Raw genomic sequence first — 17461 nt, forward strand, 5'->3', positions numbered from 1 at the left:
TGGGCAGTATCACCCTTGGCAGCTGGTCCTGGGTTCCTGGATGGTGTAAGAAAGCAAGCCAGCGCATAGCTTTGCTCCACCATTTCTGTCTCTGCTCATCCTTGGCCTGGCTTTTCTCAGTGGTCAGCTGTGATCAGGACATGTAAGCTAAACAAGTCTGTTCTCCCCAAGTTGCTTTTCTTCCTCTCTCTCTCTCTCTCTCTCTCTCTCTCTCTCTCTCTCTCTCTCTCTCTCTCTCTCCCTCCCTCCCTCCCTCCCTCCCTCCCTCTCTCTTTCTCTTTTTGAGACAGGGTTTCTCTGTATAGCTCTGTCCTGGAACTTGTTCTGTAGACCAGACTGGTCTCAGACTCAGAGATCTACCTGCTTCCCGAGTGCCCCGCCCAGTTGCTTTTGGTTAAGGTGTTTATCACAGTAACAGGAAGCAAGCTCATCCAACAGCTGGTACCAGAAAATGCGTCTGTTGCTGTGATGGACAGAGCGCAGTTTTTTTTTTTTTTTTCGAGACAGGGTTTCTCTGTGGTTTTGGAGCTTGTCCTGAAACTAGCTCTTGTAGACCAGGCTGGTCTCGAACTCACAGAGATCTGCCTGCCTCTGCCTCCCGAGTGCTGGGATTAAAGGCGTCCGCCACCCGGCTCAGAGCGCACTGTTTTGTGGGAGGATTGTGGAGGTATCTGGAGTTTTGGGTTAAAAAGGGTCATTGGATGCCCAGAGTTTAATGACCTGTCCCGGAAGTTTGGGAGACAGGAATGTCGAGAGAGATACAGACGATGGAGGCCTGGCTTGTGTGGTTCCAAAGACTCTCCTGGGGCCATCTGTGTGATGTTTGAATTAAGAATCTGTGGTTTCTGGTCAGCAGGGACTGAAGAATCAGCCATGATTTTAACTAGAGATCAGCACCATTGAAGTGAAACTTTTGCTTTACTGGGACAATTGACAATGGTTAACTGGGGCTGGGGGTGGAGGGGGAAAGGCGTGGTTAAGAGACCAGTCTCACTGAGTCAAATCTCCCGAGAAGTATTTTCTCAGGGTCAGCACACAGAAGCCATGGTCCAGTAGGTAAAGGCTTAATTTCAGGCTGGCAGTTGACTTAGTAATATGTAAGAGTATCCCCCATGGCTCTGAAAGTTTTCTACTGGCACTGAAGACACGAAGGGTTTATGGAGAGCAGCTGAGAACCCACTGTATGGAGACACACCAGGTCTGTGAGAACACGAAGAACAGCAGTGGGGCTAGATGTGGTGGTGGCACATGCCTTTAATCCCGGTACTTGGGAAGCAGAGGCAAGCAGATCTTTGTTTTGTAAGTCCGAGGCACCCTGGTCTATGCTTGGCTCTAGGACAGCCAAGGCTGTTACATAGAGAAACCCTGTCTTGAAAAACCAAAAACCAACCAACCAACCAAAAAATAAACCAAATCACACGAAAACCCAGCAGTGGGTGGAGTGGCCCGAGTCTATGAGACAAACTGTTAAGTATTGCAGAGCTCATGATGTAAGACTCCTCAGGCCTGTTAAAGCCCAGATCACAGGAAGTCTAGCCGTTAGCCACTGAACGACTTACACTGCTGGAGTTTGGTTTACACTGCTGGAGTTTGGTTTTACTTTGATCTCATTGTAACCGTGCCCTGGTTCTTCCCTCTTGGAAGAGGAAGTACCCTATTTTGGATTTTTACAGGAGGGCAAGGTTAAGAGACTGGACTTTAGGAGGGTTTTGTTTTTATTTTTTTTTGAGACAGGTTTAACCACCCCGGCTGTCCTGGAACTCACTCTGTAAACCAGGCTGGCCTCGAACTCACAGAGATCTGCCTGTTTCTGCCTCCCAAGTGCTGGGTTTAAAGGCGTGTGTTACCACTGCCCAGCTGAGAGTGCACTTTTAAAAGACTGAAGTTTTCAAGTGTTTGGATATTTTTCAAAGTTTTATTTATTTTTTGAGACAGGGTTTCTCTGTAGCTTTGGAGCCTGCCCTGGAACGCACTCTTTTTTTTTTTTTTTAAAGATTTATTTATTATGTGTACAACATTCTGTCTTCATGTATGCCCGCACGCCAGAAGAGGGCACCAAATCTCACTACAGATGGTTGTGAGCCACCATATGGTTGCTGGGAATTGAACTCAGGACCTTTGGAAGAACAGCCAGTGCTCTTAACCGCTGAGCCATCTCTCCAGCCCAGAACTCACTCTTGTAGACCAGGTTGGACTCGAACTCACAGAGATCCGATCTGCCTCCCTAGCGCTGGGATTAAAGGAGTGTACCACCATGCCAGGCCCAAATGTGTGTATGTGCACATTACTGAATATGTGGAGGTCAGAGAACAGCTCACATGAGTTGGCTGTCTCTTGCCACTGTGCTGGTCCCAGGGATTGAATTGAGGTTGTCAGGCTTGGGGAAAATGCCTTTACCAGCTGAGCCATCTTGGTAGTTCCAGAAAATATGTATTTTAAAAATGCCCTTCCTTAGATCATTCCTCAAAAGAGACCACTTTTCTAGTCTATAAAACAGTACCAACATATTTAATAGCAGGGCTTGGTAGTACGTTCCAGGACAGCCAGGGCTAACCAGTGAGACCCTGGCTAACAAACCCAAAAGGAACTAGGTAGTGGTGATGCACACTTCTAATTAGGTGCACTTGGGAGAGAGGCAGGTGAGTTCTAGACCAGTCTGGTCTACAGAGTTCGTTCCAGGACAGCCAAGGCTACAAAGAGAATCCCAGTCTCAAAACACACAAATAAAAAAAATCCAAAACGAACATCATCATCAACAACAAAATACCCATACCATCATGAATGCAAAACAGAAATAAAAAGAAAATAGGAAAAGAAAAATTCATGCACAAAGCAGGGTCTGAGGGTCCATAATTCCAGTTTTTCAGAGGCAGAAGCAGAATTACACTAAGTTCAATATACATCGTAAGTGCCAGGCCAGCCAAGACTACCTAGTGACACCCTGTCTCCAAACAAACAACAAAACCTGCAAAAAACTAGACTGGAAATTTCTACCAAAATTTTAAAGTGAAATTAACATAACTTTGAAATTTTTCTACCAGAAAAAAAAAGGTTATTTCATAATTTGTTTTACAAATCAGATAATTTGGCACCAAACCCAACAAATACACCAAACATAAATCTTTGGGGAAAAATAAGTAAAACCCTTGCCTTGTTCAATGGGACAGTGTGGCGGGGCCTGATCTTCAGACGCTTACTGCGTACTGAAGGATGGCTCCATTCGACACCGCTTCTCTTCTCCTCCCTCTACCCCAGGAGAGCAGTGTCTAGAACAGTTCCCATGCCAGGATGTCTCTGCGGGAGTTTCAGATATAATCAGAGACTTAATGCCTGTTGTGAAGCGATGTGGTATGAGTGAAAACGGCCCCACCGGCAGTGGGTGGGACTGTTAAGAAAGGATTAGGAAGTGTGTCACTGGAGCAGGCTTTGAGACTTCAAAAGCCTTCAGCCATCCCCAGCATGTTCTCTGACCCCAGCTTGGTGTGAGCTCTTAGCTCTTTGGTCCATTACATCAACGACACCACACTGATTAGACCAAGCGAGCTGAAAGTAGCGGCTACTCTTGTTGGTAAAGCTTATGTGCACCAGGGAGTAAATTCAACCAAATTCAAGGCCTCAGACAGGATCTTCCAGAAGCTTGTATATGCCTTGAATCATTACCCAACATACAATCCTATATATGTATGAAATATGGTTGTATGGAATACAGGAGATCCTTCCTTTTAGGGGCACTGGTGTTGCCGTGTCCTGTAATTAAGTCCAATGGGAGGTTTCCAATCCAATCCAAGTAGGATGAAAAGGGCCCAGAGCATTCAGGGGTGAAAGGAAAGAACCAAGACCCGCTGAAGTGCTTGCAGAGGGTGAATACAGAATGGGGAGTAGAGGGAGGTGATTATGGACACCAGCTAAGGCCACATGCTAAGTCATGGGAACAAGGACTCTGAGTGACATGTTTGTCTAGTTTGTGCACACACACATAGAAAGACATTTGTGTTTACATTTGATGGTTAATCTTGGTTTTCAACTTGATCGAACATGGGACCAACTAAGAGACACTAGACAAGCTGTGAACATTTCTGGCCTGTCCAGATGTACAGATAATACGTAACAGCCCCACTCACGAAGACCTGTGCTGTGCATGGTGGCTCACCAGACACCAGAGGCCAAAGACCAAACAGCAGCCACAGAAGGAGCAGATGTACCCACACTAGCCAGAGGGAAAGCTGATGTGGGATTCCCCTCTGTATGCTGTGAATGTTTTATTTATATTGGTTAATAAAGAAGCTGCTTTGGCCCTATAGAAGGGAAAAATACAGCGAGGCCGGAAGAGAGTAGGCAAAGTCAGAGAGATACCACGCAGCTGCCAGAGGATGTGGGAACCTCACCGGAAGGCCTCACAGTGACATAGAGAACAGAAATGGGTTAATTTAGGATGTAAAAGCTAACTAGGACTACACCTTAGGTATTAGCCAAACAGTGTTATAATTAATATAGTTTCTGTGTGATTATTTGGGTCTGGGCCGCCAGAAAAGGAACCAGCAGTCTATGTTTACAGAAAGCAGCAGTCTGTCCACATCTGTACCCCGCTGTTGCTGCTGCAGCCGCCTGTCACCAACACTGGAACTCAGCATCTTCAGCCTTCCAAACTAGACTGAAGACAGGTGGCTCTTCAGGAATTCTCTAGATCTTGAGCGCCAGACTGAGACAATTCTAAACCAGCCTGTGTGCTAAGCAGCTCCCGCTGACTACCTAACCTGTGAGTCAATCTAATCCATCCGCTGTTGACTACTTAGACTGTAAGTCGATCTAACAAACCCATCAGTAGGTGCTGTTGGCAGGAGGTATCAGGAAGATCAGGAGCAGAAATTCAAGGTCAGCTTCCAAGGGCGGGAGACTAAGAGAACACAGAAGTGACAGTCTGGGTTTCTATAGTAACAGACAAGAACAACCAACACAGGGCTGCTCTCTCAGAGGCTCCCCTTGGTTCCCAGAATCAGGCAGGCAGCTCATTCCTGCCTCTAACTCCAGCTCTAGATCAGGACCCTGCACATGCTCTTGTATAAGTAAATCTTAAACAAAATACGTCTAGTGTAGCAGCACTAATCCCAGCACTAAGGACACAGGTGGATCTCTGTGAGTTCCAGGCCAGCCTGGCTTACACAGCAAGTTCCAAGGTGGACCCTGTCTCAATTCCTTTCTCCAACACCTCCTGCTCCAAACTGAACAAACAGCACAGTGCCACGGGAACCAATCATTCTAAGCCATACACTAAAGAAACAAAAACTCCACAATAGTGATGAAAGCTATCAAAGACCGACAAGAGTAAGAGACATGTTTGATTGCATAATTAAGCACAATAATGCTTCCTCAAATTGTTCCAGAGACTTAGTGTAATTTCTACTAAAATCCCATGTCTTTGTAGATGCAAACTTAATAAAACTCAGTGTAAAGACACATGAATCACAACAACCGAAGCCATCTTAAATAGGAGTCATTAAGTAATTTGTTTTCAAGACAAGAGTTTCACTATATAGTTCTGGCTGTCCCTCTGTAAACTAGGCTAGCCTTGAACTCACAGATCCACCTGCGAACAAAGTTCTGAGTCACTATTCTTGGCTACTTAAGGCAAAGCGATAGCTCAGGCTAGCACAAATTGCAATCCTCCTGTTCAGCCCAGCCCCTGTAAGTGTTGGGTATGGCGCATCATGCCTGGGCTACGGCTATTTTACAGCCGTGGTAATTGTGAGTATGTAACACTGTCACACGGACAGAAAGTTTATCAATAGAACTCGGAAACATGCGAACTTCTCGCAGAATTACAAATATAAAAATCAACAGGGGAAGAGGGCTTCTCAACAGAGGGTTTTGGAGCGCCTGGTCATGAGGCCATGCACCCAAACCCAAGTGCAAAGACTGGGGAGACAGCGGACTGCTGATGTACTTGAGGAGCCGAGTCTGAAGCCTGCACGCATGCTTGCGTTCCAGCTACAGCAAGGAAGAGACAGAAGGACCCCAGGGCTTCTGGCTAGCTAGCCAGGCCTACCTGGCAAGATTCAGGCCAGAGAAAATTTAAAGCTGGGGCGGTGGGTGGCACACAACTTTAATCCTAGCACTTGACACTTGGAAAGCAGAGGCAGGTGGATCTCTGAATTTGATACCAGTCTGGTCTAGGGTAAGTTCCAGGACATCCAGGGCTAGAGAAAAACTGTCTCAAAATAACAAAACCCCCAAACAAACATACAACAGTGGACAGTGCCTAAGGACCACCTCCTAGGCTTGTCTGTGGCCTGCATGCTCAAGTGCATATGAACACAGGTGCACAAAGCTAGGTAAAGATGATCCTTAAATTTAACACTTTTAGGAAGAGAATTTCAGGGCTCTTGGGGCCAAGCACAATTTTTTAAAAAATGTATATTTTTTATGTACACTGGTGTTTTGCTTGCATGCATGTCTGTATAAGGGTGCCAGATCCCCTGGAACTGGAGTTACAGAAAGTTGTGAACTGCCATGCGGGTATTGGGAATTGAACCTGGGTCCTTTGGAAGAGTGATCAGAGCTCTTAATCACTGAGCCATCTCTCCAGATCCCTAGGCAATAACCTAGCACACATAGATGCTAGGTCTGACCCCCACACTGCAGATAAACCACCTCAACCCAAGAACTGGGACCCTGCGAACACAGCGTAAGCCCTCTCACAAGAGACACGCAGGAACGACAATTCTCAAGACTTGACACTGAGGTACAACCTATAAAAGTGAGTCTAATGAGTAACTGAATCTAATGGAAATTTTATACTCCATAAAGATCCCAGTTAAAAGGACTAAAGAAATGGCAATATGCATTAGGAGCAAATATTTGCAAATTGCAGTCAAGAAAGGGCTAAGAAGCGGGGCGGTGGTGACGCACACCTTTAATCCCAGCACTCTGGGAGGCAGAGGCAGGCGGATCTCTGTTGAGTTCGAGGCCAGCCTGGTCTACAAGAGCTAGTTCCAGAACAGGAACCAAAAAGCTATGGAGAAACCCTGTCTCGAAAAATTAAAAAAAAAAAAAAAAAAAAAAAAAAAAAAAAAAAAAAAAAAAAAAAAAAAAAAAAAAAAAAAAAAGGACTAAGATCTAGAATCCATAAAGCAAACCGAGGTTGAAAGTGTAGCTCTGCAGAGCACCAACCTAGCACACATAGGTGCTGGGTCTGATCCCCAGCACTGCAGATAGACCACCTCAACCCAAGAACTGGGACCCTGCGAACGCAGTGTAAGCCCTCTCACAAGAGACGCGCAGGAACTACTCAGCAGAGGCAGAGCTCAGCAGCGCAGAGCACCTGCTGCATTTCCAGGACTCGAGTTTAGTTCTTGGCATCCACACCAACTCCAGAGGACTCGATGCCTCTGTCTCCACAGGTACCTTCACTCATCTCATATACCCACATGAAAACAACACCTACACAAAACTAAAATTAACCCCAGAAACAAATACAAACACCATCAGTAAGATGTTAGGTGTTATTAAATGAGATAATCTAAAAAACTCATTTCCCTAAATCCAATCCCAAAGTCTGTATCCTGAGTCCTCCATGTAACATTCTTAGACTGAAGACAGTAACAATGGAATTCTGATAGGCCAGGTCTTATGGATCCTGTGACAAGAACAGTGCCTCCCCCCCACACTGATTTCTGCTCATGTCAGGACCGCAGTGACTTTGCAGCACAGCCCTACCATGGAGGAAGTCACCTGAGTATTAACTGGTGCTGTCTAGGTAGCTCTGAAGAAAAGCCAGTGGTCCATGTGGTGAGCAGCATGGATCTTTATTCTCAACACCAGCCAGCCGCCCCAATTCACACAAGCTGTGGCCAGCTCTTCCTTTCCTGAAGCCACCTTTCTGCTTCCCCTTCACCTGTGGTGACCAGCAGGCTTGTGCAGGGCAACGGAAGTGCTAAGCCACACAGAGGGTGAGGACTGGTGCTTTGGAAGGAATGCAGAGTAGGACAAGAACTTCCGTCTTCAGACTCCCCTTTGGGCAAGCCTTGTCCATGGGAGTCTCCTGTAAAGGTATATACTGTTGCTATCCAACAAGTGCTTAGGCTGCCACCTTGAACTGGTGGTTCCTGACTTGTCTATATGGTTAAGGCTACCATCAGAGTGGTGGGCTGGCCACGAACCTTGTAATGTCAGCCAAGTGAACTTTTCTCTTTTCCAAATGCTCCCAGTCCAGCAGTTACCACTAGATACTCTTAGTCACATGGGCATGGAGGGAACCTCTCAGGTCCATAATCAGAATTCTGCTCACACTTCTAGTCTAGTGGGTTTCCAGGGAAGCTCCTCATTCCTGGAGTCCACATGTCCAGGACCCAGGTTTTGTCTCCCAAGTCAGCCCTCTGCTGTGCCGCACCACACAGACACTATCAGGGAGCTGGGGGAGGAGCGCACACTGGGGAAGGAGGTAGGGTCTGTGTGCCCAAAATGCAGGGGGGCAGGGATAGAGGATACACATAAAGAGCCCAGGAGGATACCTGGCATCCACCAAACCACAGATTTATTAGGTCCACCTGTTCTGGAGCTGCTGGCCACCCCACTGCTCTGGCCAAGGTCCTATAGAGATGGTTCATGCTTCGGGGTGACAACTCTGTCTTGCCAGCACTCACTGCTGGGCCACTGAACGGTCAGGTCTCTGGGATGCAGTCTGAAGCAATAGGAAAGGTCATTTGGCTAACTCCTCAGCCATTGCTTTTCGTATCTTGTCCTTGAGGTAGGCACCTTTCTGCCATTCAGACTTGAGATCCAGCCATTCATAATATGGTACCTGGAAGAAAGTGGTGGAGATAGGTCACATGGGCCATGGAGTCCTTTCCTGTCTTCACATGGCCAGAAGCCCCTCCTGTTCTGTTAGTGCTGGTGCCTGACAGATTTAAATACCCAGCCTTTGTCCTCAGGAAGAGCACATGGAGAGGTCCTGGCTCTGGCAGGAGCAAAGAGATTGCAAACCAGAGAGATCCATCCCAGCAGGACATCTGAAGAAAATGTGATAGAAATTCTACGTAGCCCTGAAAGCTCTGAACTTTCTCTCTGGAGGAAATCCGCCCTCCACATGCGTGGAGCACCGAGCGCTCCTGTGCGGCAGCTCCAGTGGCTGTGCTGCACTCGGGGCACCCACAGGAGGCTAGCTAAGCCTCTGTGCGGCTGTGGGAGAGAAGAACCTGGCTTAGGGTCCAGAGCTGGGCCCCTCTCTGGATCCTTCTAGCTCTTTAAACGGGTATGGGCAGTGGTCCCTTGCCCAACAGGTACTCACATCTACTACTAGGAAGCCTGCAGCCAGTATATGTCGACGAGCTAGGACAAAACGGCCCAACAAATCCTTGCTTCGGCTGTTGAAGTTAGGGAACTCCCAGCGCAGGAAAGCGATCCTAGCAGGAGGCAAGGGTGCTTACAAGGCAGGTTCTCAGATGAAGACAGGAGTTAACGTCAAGAGCAGTACTGCTGTGTCCTTTAGCAGGGATCCCTGGCCACCTACCTTTTAGCTCCTGGGGGCAGTGGCCGGTTTCCTACTGGCTGGGCAAGGTGAGGAGCAACAAAATCTCTTAGGGGCAGAAAGTGGCCATCGGCATCCAGGAGCACCTCTGCATCTGGGGGGCGGGGGAGGCAGGAATGGGATGAGAACTTGCAGGTGATGCCTTAGAGACCCCACAGTGTACACACAAATAAGCATATGGGTCAGGTGCCTGCAAGTTTTAGACCCTTTCCTAGCAGAAGGGACCCCTTACCCAGTACCCAGCCATACTGGGTGATCACGTCCAGGCTGCCCTGGTCAGTGCCCCCCAGCAGTGCCTTTAGTGTCTCCTGCAACTCCTTCTGTAGTGGTGTCATCTTCTTGGTAGAGGACGAGGGACTGAGGGCTACAGCTGAGGCTGGCAGGAAAGGGCCTTTATATTCAGGGTGCTCCAGCAGGGCGGTGGTGTTGATGTGGACCAACTTCTGGAAGGTGCTCTGCTCCTTTGGAGACTTGCTCTCTGGGAGAATGAGAGAAAAGGTGGGTTGATGTTCAGCAGCAGGTGCAGAAGTGAGGATCACAAGAGATATGACATGGGAAGGCAGTGGTGCCCATTTAGGGGAACTTAGGCTGGGGCTCCAAAGTTAAGATCTGTAGGCCAACTGCAGGGAGTTGTTGAAAAAAGCCACGGAGGTATGCTTTGTGTGCTCTGGCCTTCTGTCTCTGCTCCAGTTTCTTCCCTGGCTGGTAAATAAGGAAGTTTCCATGTTACAGGATGTGTGCGGGGCAGAATCCTTACCTAGAAATTGTTTGTGAAGTCCAGGATTGAGAACTGTTTGCAGCTCTGATTCTCGAACCTGCTGCAGCACACACAGTGCCCACACCAGGTCCACCTGCAGGGCTGGCTCCAGGCTCCTCAGCATGGAGCCCAACTTCTCATGCACCTGGGCAAGGAGTATAGTGGAGAAAGCAGGCTCAGCCCAAGTACTGCAATACCCTAAAAAAGCCTGCAGCCAAGCCCTGGTCATAGTGGAGTCAGAGGCAGCTACTAGAAAGTAAGACCAACGTTCTGACTGAGTAAGGCTGGCACCAATCCAAGGCTCATGTACAAGGAGCCCAGTATCCTGGTGCTGTTTAGCTAGGTTTACCCATATCTGCCCACCAGCAGGGACCCAATGCCTCAACTCCCTGTGATGCTCTGCAACAGGCACTATGATGAAGGAAGAACTTTTGGTCACTTAGGTGGCAATATAGCTGTTGCCCCTGGCTGGCTGCGCTCAGAATCATACCAGCCAATGCCCTCCAATGGTCCCTAGAAATGCCCCCTTTCCTCCCATGCCAAATACTGTGCCCCTCCCCACCCCTGCTACTCTTAGTGGCAGTTCAGTGCTCATACCAAGGTGAAGAACTGATCCTCCTGCTCAGGATGGAAGTTCAGACGGGCAAAAGCGAGAAGAATGCTGGACAGGTGGGACAGGGAGACGTCCTGGGCTCTGCTCAGCAGGTGCTAGGCCAGAGTGACAAAGTAAGCACCCCAACACAGCTGTCCCCTCCCTTCCTGAGAGCCCAGACTTCACCCAGCAGCAGCTTCCCAGAACCCAACTCCTGACAGGTGTTCTGGAAACTCTTTGACAGCTCTAGGGACAAGTGCAGGCTGGCACCACGTTTTCACATAATTCCACTCGGAGTGGTCAGCAGCCGGGAGTACAAAGGTGCCCCCCACAAACCAACAGGCAACTGCTCTGAAGTGCTTCAGTAAGAAAGTATAAATTTACAACCCACCAAGAAGCATTTTCAGTTTGGCTTTGCTTCCATAACCAAAGCAGCAGTTTCCAACGAAGGCCTGCAGAGCCTCTACACAGAGAACCCTAGAACTGGTCCTAACTCACCTGAGTAAAGGCTTCAAACAAGGGCAGGTTGAGCCACTTGAGGAAGGCAAAGGACTTGGCGCAACGGGCCACCTCGTTAAATGTCATGCTGGGAATGAAGGGCAGGAGATCAGCAGCTACGCGCTGGGACACTTGGGTTTGGTGGAAATTGAGTTTACCTTTGGGATGGAGCAGATACCAGAGATTAGATGTGGGTAGGGCAGTGCCCCACACCCACTGCCCTACCCACCTCAGAGTTGACCTCTACGTTTGGTGTCTGTGACTAGCTTTATCCCGGAACCAAGCATGGGGAACAGGGCTCAGGAGTCACAGTTTCTATGGCAGCCTTCTGGGCCAGTGCTTGCCATCATTGGGGCAGGCACTGAATTTGACACGGCTGCAGTGTCCATGGCCAGGACTCCCTCTTCTCACCGTAGGCATAGGCCAGGTCCAGGAGCATGCCTTTCGTCAGCGGGAAGGGCTTCTGTACCAGGTGGTAGGAGATGGCCCGCAGCAGGGGCACCGACCGCCGGCTCTGTGCTGCCAGTGTCACCAGCACCTTCCGTAGCTCATCAGGGCCGAACTGCTCCACCAGCTCCAGGCACTGTCAACCACAGCCGCGCAGGGATCAGCTGAGGTGGTTGGGACGAGCTGGGGGCAGGGGTCCCATCCAGTGCAGCCCCTGTGAGATAGCAACTGGGCCTGAGCTGACTCAACACAGGCCTGGCTGCACAGAATCAGCCTTTTTGCCTACCCCAGAGACTCCTGGGCCCAGAGTAGAATGTCTGCAGCCAAATTTATCCCTAGGTCCCAAGGGCAGGGGACATAGGGCCCATGAACAGCAGAGCTTGCTGTGGCAGTCATCTGGGCCAGCTCCCACCATGAGAAGACAGGAACTGAATTTGACTTGACTGCAGAGATAGCAAAATGGAAGGGCAGCAGACAGAGCTACCTCAAGTCTAACCAGGAGTCACGTGTTCACGTCAGGTGTTGGATTTACGTGCCTAGGCCCCTTCCCATATAATACCTGAGACTTCTAATATAATATTGACTTCCCATATAAGACCCGAGAGGCTTCTAGGGCTCCAAACTTCCCTTTCTGCAGAAGACTGTCACCCACGGACTAGGCCCAAAGCCCCAGAGGGTCTGTTCTCAGCCCCATACCTTGTCTTCCAGGCGGTTCATTAGTGACTCTGAAAGGTGTCCTGCCTTCATCATCATGGTCACTACTGTGCGGCTGTCACTGATCTCTGTCCAGCGCCTCTCCAGGTGTATCAGCAGCTCAGCCAGCAGCTCCTGCGAGTGTTGCTGTTGCATGAAGGAGGCACAGGACTCAGCCAGGTAGACCAAGTGCTTGTACTTGAGCCTCCGCAGACGCCAGCGTACTTCCTGTTCCACCGACTGCAGCTCTTTGGAGGTCTGAGGAAGCACTAGCGTGTACAGGCTCCGCAGCAGCTTCACAAGGGTCCCATGCCAGATCGAAGTTATCTACACAGAAAAGGACAAGGACAACATGAAGCCAGTTCCAAAGGTATTTAATACAACTACTCTGAACAGCTAGTCTCATCCCAGCCTCGTAGGAACTGTTTCCTGAGTCTGCTCTTGCAGCCTCCAAAGGGGAATGGCTGGGTAATTGGGCGGGTAGAGTGCTTGGAGATGAGCCTGATGAACTGACGCCACATGTCACACAACCTCATTTTGTTTCTACTGTTACTGTTCCAAGTTACTGCCACTTACTATTCTGTTCCAGTATTAAGTCTTGTATCTTAAGAATCACCAAACAAACAAACACACCACATCTAGAATTAAATCACAGACTAAGAGGCTTATTAAGTTTATTTATACATTATATACTTGGGAAGAAACACTTGAATCTGATGTGAATACACGCAGCACAAGCTAGGTAACATGCTTAATTACAAGACCGTAAGAGTTCTTCCTATATTACCTAAGTTCAAGGCCAGCCTGGTCTACAAAGCAAGTTTCAGGACAGCCAGGGCTACACAGAAAAACTGCAAATGGTTTTATAATGCACTTAGCCCAACCCTTCCTTATCACACTGAGATGAGGGAATGGGGCCAGCTTAGCTAGGGTAGGACTGTACTTAGCCGATGGGATCCAGGGAAGCAGCTCTGTGAAGGAGTCTATCCTCATTAGGGACTAAACTGGCTGTAGTTGAGTGGTGCTGCAGAACCATGCAAATAGGCCTTATCTTTTCCTCCTGTTCATGCTCTGAGGATCTGAATGTGACTAGAAAATAGCCCTGGGTTCAGGGCCCACCACTAGTCACAGGGCACCTCCTGACTACAGGTGGTATCAATGGGCAATCAGACACTGGGGGCGGGAGCAGAAATGTAAGGACAAAGCACCAAAGGAACTGAAAAGGACCAGGCTCATCTTCTCTAGTTTGATACCAGATGTTGGGTTGTCCTTGACTCAAGCATTTACCTAACAGGCTCCTGGGAGGAGGAGGAACAAAAAGCACGGGCAATTTCTTTGAAATCTAGAAGAAATACCAGGAGCCCTGTCTACTGCTGGTGCTAGTGGTGAGGGACGGAGGCAAGTCTCCTTGCAAGGATTCCACACACCTAAAGAGAAGATGTTCGCGCTCACCTGACTGTTGACCCGACTGACAAGCTGCTGAAAGCGAGCATCCTCTAAAAGCAAAGCCTTCTCCTTCGGCTTCTCGGACAGCAGGTAAGAGAGCCGGATGAGTATGAGGGCCGCGTGGTTGTGGTGCAGGCGGTGACCCCCACCCAGCAGCTGTAGCAGTTCCTCTGGCCTGGTGGCTTTCTCAATGAGGCCGTCCACCTCTTGGTGCTCTGGGTAGGGTGTAAACACTTGCTCTTTTCCCAGCAGCTCCGTCAAGGAACCCGAGGAGGGGGAACTGACTGAGGAGGTCAAATGCTTACAGGCCACCCGGGCAAGTCTCAGTCGGCCAACAGGAGCAATGGTGGGGACTAGCCGGGTAGCTTCTCTCAACAGGCACGCGCACTGCTTCATCAGGCGGACCGCCATGATGGTGGGGGCGGGGAGAGGGAGGGAGGGAAGACTCCTAGCAAGCGATTCTAAGGTCCTGAATAGAGAGGGAGAATTATATAAACTTAGAAGAAAATCATGGCAATGACATGAAGATACAGTCACCCTATATACCTGGCCCCAATCCTCCCGTGTTCTGAACACCCATTACATATATAACAGCATTTTCTGAAGCCAAAGTCCCGAGTTTCTGTTTCAGCATACAAGCGCTCAGACACCACAGCTCACATTCCAGCCTGGGAGGCGCCAGCCCCAGCTGCATTTCCAATCACACCAGATCCTCAGGTCCTGCTCAATGCTTCCTGGATGCCAATCTGGGCATTTTTTTTTTTAAATTAAATTTCAAAGGTATCCAGGATCAAAAATTACTGGCTTAAAGAAACATGACAGGACAGTCTAAGTCAGAGTGATTCTGGGAAACCTCAGATATATAACTCATGTTCCTGAAAAGTCTGGGAAAACATACGAACACTACTGATACAGTTGTTAGGTCTGGAGAAAAGCCACCACCCCCTAACTGTGTGTGTGTTTGCAGGGACTGAAGAGGTGGCTTGGCAGTTAATAGTATTTTGTTATTTTCAGATAACCAAAATCCAGTCCCCAGTCCCCTCATTAAGTGACTCACAAATGCCTGCATCTCCGGAGAGCTAAATCCCTGGGTTTCTGTGGGCACTTGCACAAGTGTCCATGCTCACAAAGAGACATGCAAACAGAGAAAACAATTTTAATGGGATCTTTTTCTTTTCTTCCTCCCTTTTTATGACCGAATCCTATACAGCCCAGGCTGGCTCAATCATTTTATATCACTGAGGAGGCCCTTGACCTTCTATTCCTAAGCCTTAGGATTACAGGCAGCCTACCTGTAGGTCTTATGTGAGTCAGGCAAGCAGGTGCAATGGAGTCACACCCCTAAACTTTTAAGAGCAAAACTCACTGGCACCATCCAGAGTCACCTTCCCGGGTTTTATCCAATTCCCGAAAACCAGGATAAACCTGGAACTTTCAGCCCACAGTGCAAGACTTGCAACTGCCTTCCCGGCTAACCACAGGGCATGACAAAACACACTACCTTTTTTTCAAGTCCTGGAAAACGCGACCTTCTTCGAGAACATGTTACATATTCATGTTTCTTTCAACAATTCCGCCCCAGTCTTGTTCCCTAAAGTGAGACAGAAACCAGGTGAGACAAGTTACTAAACCTTGATTCGACTGAAGCAGAAAGTCCCTTAATTTTTTTTTTTGTTTCCGGGAATCGGGTACATGACCAGCTTATTTTACTGTCACGTGAACAGACTACTGCAGCTGTAAAAAGACCTGCTTAAGTTACACTCACGAGGAAATAAAATATGGCTCATAAGGGGGAAATCTGCCCAAGTTCAATAGCCACCACTTGATGAACCCAGACAGCAAGGAAGCGCTGGCCAACCGTATCGATTCTCAAGACATTTCTAAGAGCAATTTAAATCGAATCTGCGTTTAAGTAAATATCAACCCTAAAACCTAAAATGCAGACCCACGACAACCTACTAGGAGGGGACGCAAGGGTCACTGCGAGTAGCTTTGCCTCGCCGGCTAGGCCTCGTGCCCAAGGCGGGCAGAGGGGCGCGTGCGCAATAGCAGGCCGGAACCGAATTTGCAACCGGCCAGCGCCCTTGGGTCACTGAGTCAAAAGCTCCTTTCCACCCCCTCTAGCCCCCACACACAATAGCCCCGCTGGCCCTTACTAACTGCTGCCCTCCCCAGCCACCCTTCCCGTCCCGGGTACCCACGCTCAGCAACCCGGGCTCTCCATGACGCGAGACCGGTGCAGCGATCACCCTCGCTGACCTCCATTCGCCGAACGGTCTCCACGCGGCCCGGCGCGCTCGGATACGTCACCAGAGCGCCGCCGGAAGCTACGTAGCCGGCGAGGTCGGCCGCAGGCCACGCCCTCCTCCTTTTCGAGGCCCTCTCCATCTTCACTGAGTACAGGCTTCCGGTATAGGGAAGCATAGTGGGAGGCGGGTGATGGGAAACTCAGACGGAAGGGGAGGAAGGGAGTTCTGGAAGGCAGGGTTCATCTGGCTAGAACGTCCTTCCTGTGCGGCGTTTGGGTAGCGACTCCAAAGTCTGTCCGTCTCTGGGGGTGCGGCCCGCGGAGGTGGTGTGGGGCTGGAGAGCGCTGCCAAACGGCGACTAATTACAGAGAAGCGAGTTGTATAGCTCTGAAGGTCTTTTGGAAATGTAAGCTGTTTGTCTAGGTTAAACGACGAAAGCACACCACGTACGATGACACACCTATAAATTCCTGTAATTTCAGTATTGGGGGCCGAAGCAGGGGTCTGAGGCTAGCCTGTGCTGCTATTGAGGCTGATTCAAGAAGCAGAGCAGCAGAGGGGAGCACGCCTTTAATCTCAGCACTCAGAAGGCGGAGGGAGAAGGAACTTTGTTCAAGGCTGAGGCTAGTTTGGTCTACACAACGAGTTCCAGCATAGCCAGAACCACATGGAGAGACCCTGTCTCGGAAAACTCCTACCCCACCCCCCCCAAATCAAACAAAACCCAAAAATCCAATAGGACTAGGGAGATATCTCTGCCCATAAAATGTCTTGCTATACAAGCATGAGCGCCTAGGTTGTTCCCCAGAACATTAAGAACAAAAGAAAACAAACTACAAAAGGTTGGATAGGCTGGTGAGGTGGTGAGTTTTCCTTGTAATCCCAGTGCTGGCGAAGCAGAGACTAGATTTCTGGGACTTGCTGGGTAGCCAGTCTAAGCTACTGGAGTTCAGGCTAAAGATGGCTTCTGAGGAATGACACCTGCCATTGACCTCTGTCCTCACAACTGAATTCTGGGTGGATGCCCACATTTGGCCCCATAAACTTGTAACAATATCATAGTGCAAAATGCATTTAGTCCTACTTCAGAAGTCTTCATAGTTTATCACAATCTCAACAGTATTTTAAAGTCCAAAGTTCAAAGTCTCTTCTGAGACTCATGGCAATCTCTTAACTGTAATCACCTGTAAAAATCAAAAAGCAAACTGCACGCTTCCAACATATAATGGCACAGGAGGTTCATTACTATTCCAAAA

The 17461-nt window shown here is 49.0% G+C and overlaps 1 protein-coding gene and 2 non-coding genes across 3 annotated transcripts; all 3 read right to left on the bottom strand.

Annotated features, from left to right (window-relative positions):
• Nucleotides 1-7786: 7786 nt before the first annotated feature.
• Nucleotides 7787-16264, bottom strand: Tbrg4 (transforming growth factor beta regulator 4). Its single transcript, XM_050140830.1, has 12 exons — nt 16158-16264; nt 15460-15547; nt 13963-14426; nt 12514-12837; nt 11782-11953; nt 11371-11528; nt 10878-10988; nt 10281-10425; nt 9756-10001; nt 9506-9617; nt 9284-9398; nt 7787-8797 (listed from the first exon to the last, which is right to left on the bottom strand). Exons 3-12 carry the CDS (start codon nt 14365-14367, stop codon nt 8696-8698), a joined length of 1890 nt encoding a protein of 629 aa, XP_049996787.1. The 5' UTR covers nt 14368-14426; nt 15460-15547; nt 16158-16264; the 3' UTR covers nt 7787-8695.
• On the bottom strand, nt 11621-11751 carry LOC126501020 (small nucleolar RNA SNORA5). The gene has a single exon (XR_007591488.1). It is a non-coding gene; the product is annotated as a small nucleolar RNA SNORA5 (small nucleolar RNA).
• On the bottom strand, nt 12129-12265 carry LOC126501021 (small nucleolar RNA SNORA5). The gene has a single exon (XR_007591489.1). It is a non-coding gene; the product is annotated as a small nucleolar RNA SNORA5 (small nucleolar RNA).
• Nucleotides 16265-17461: the final 1197 nt, after the last annotated feature.

Source organism: Alexandromys fortis, unplaced genomic scaffold, assembly GCF_014885135.2.
Source record: "Alexandromys fortis isolate MF-2015 unplaced genomic scaffold, M_Fortis_MF-2015_v1.1 scaffold_7, whole genome shotgun sequence".
NCBI classification, from domain to species: domain Eukaryota; kingdom Metazoa; phylum Chordata; class Mammalia; order Rodentia; family Cricetidae; genus Alexandromys; species Alexandromys fortis.

Excerpts from the sequence above, each read along its gene's own strand:
- Tbrg4 (XM_050140830.1), bottom strand. The coding sequence starts at position 14,367 with ATGGCGGTCCGCCTGATGAAGCAGTGCGCGTGCCTGTTGAGAGAAGCT. Across the intron at positions 11,529-11,781 it reads GGACCTGGCCTATGCCTACG|GTAAACTCAATTTCCACCAA; the intron begins GTGAGAAGAGGG and ends TCCATCCCAAAG. Across the intron at positions 9,399-9,505 it reads CTGCCCCCAGGAGCTAAAAG|GATCGCTTTCCTGCGCTGGG; the intron begins GTAGGTGGCCAG and ends GCCTCCTGCTAG.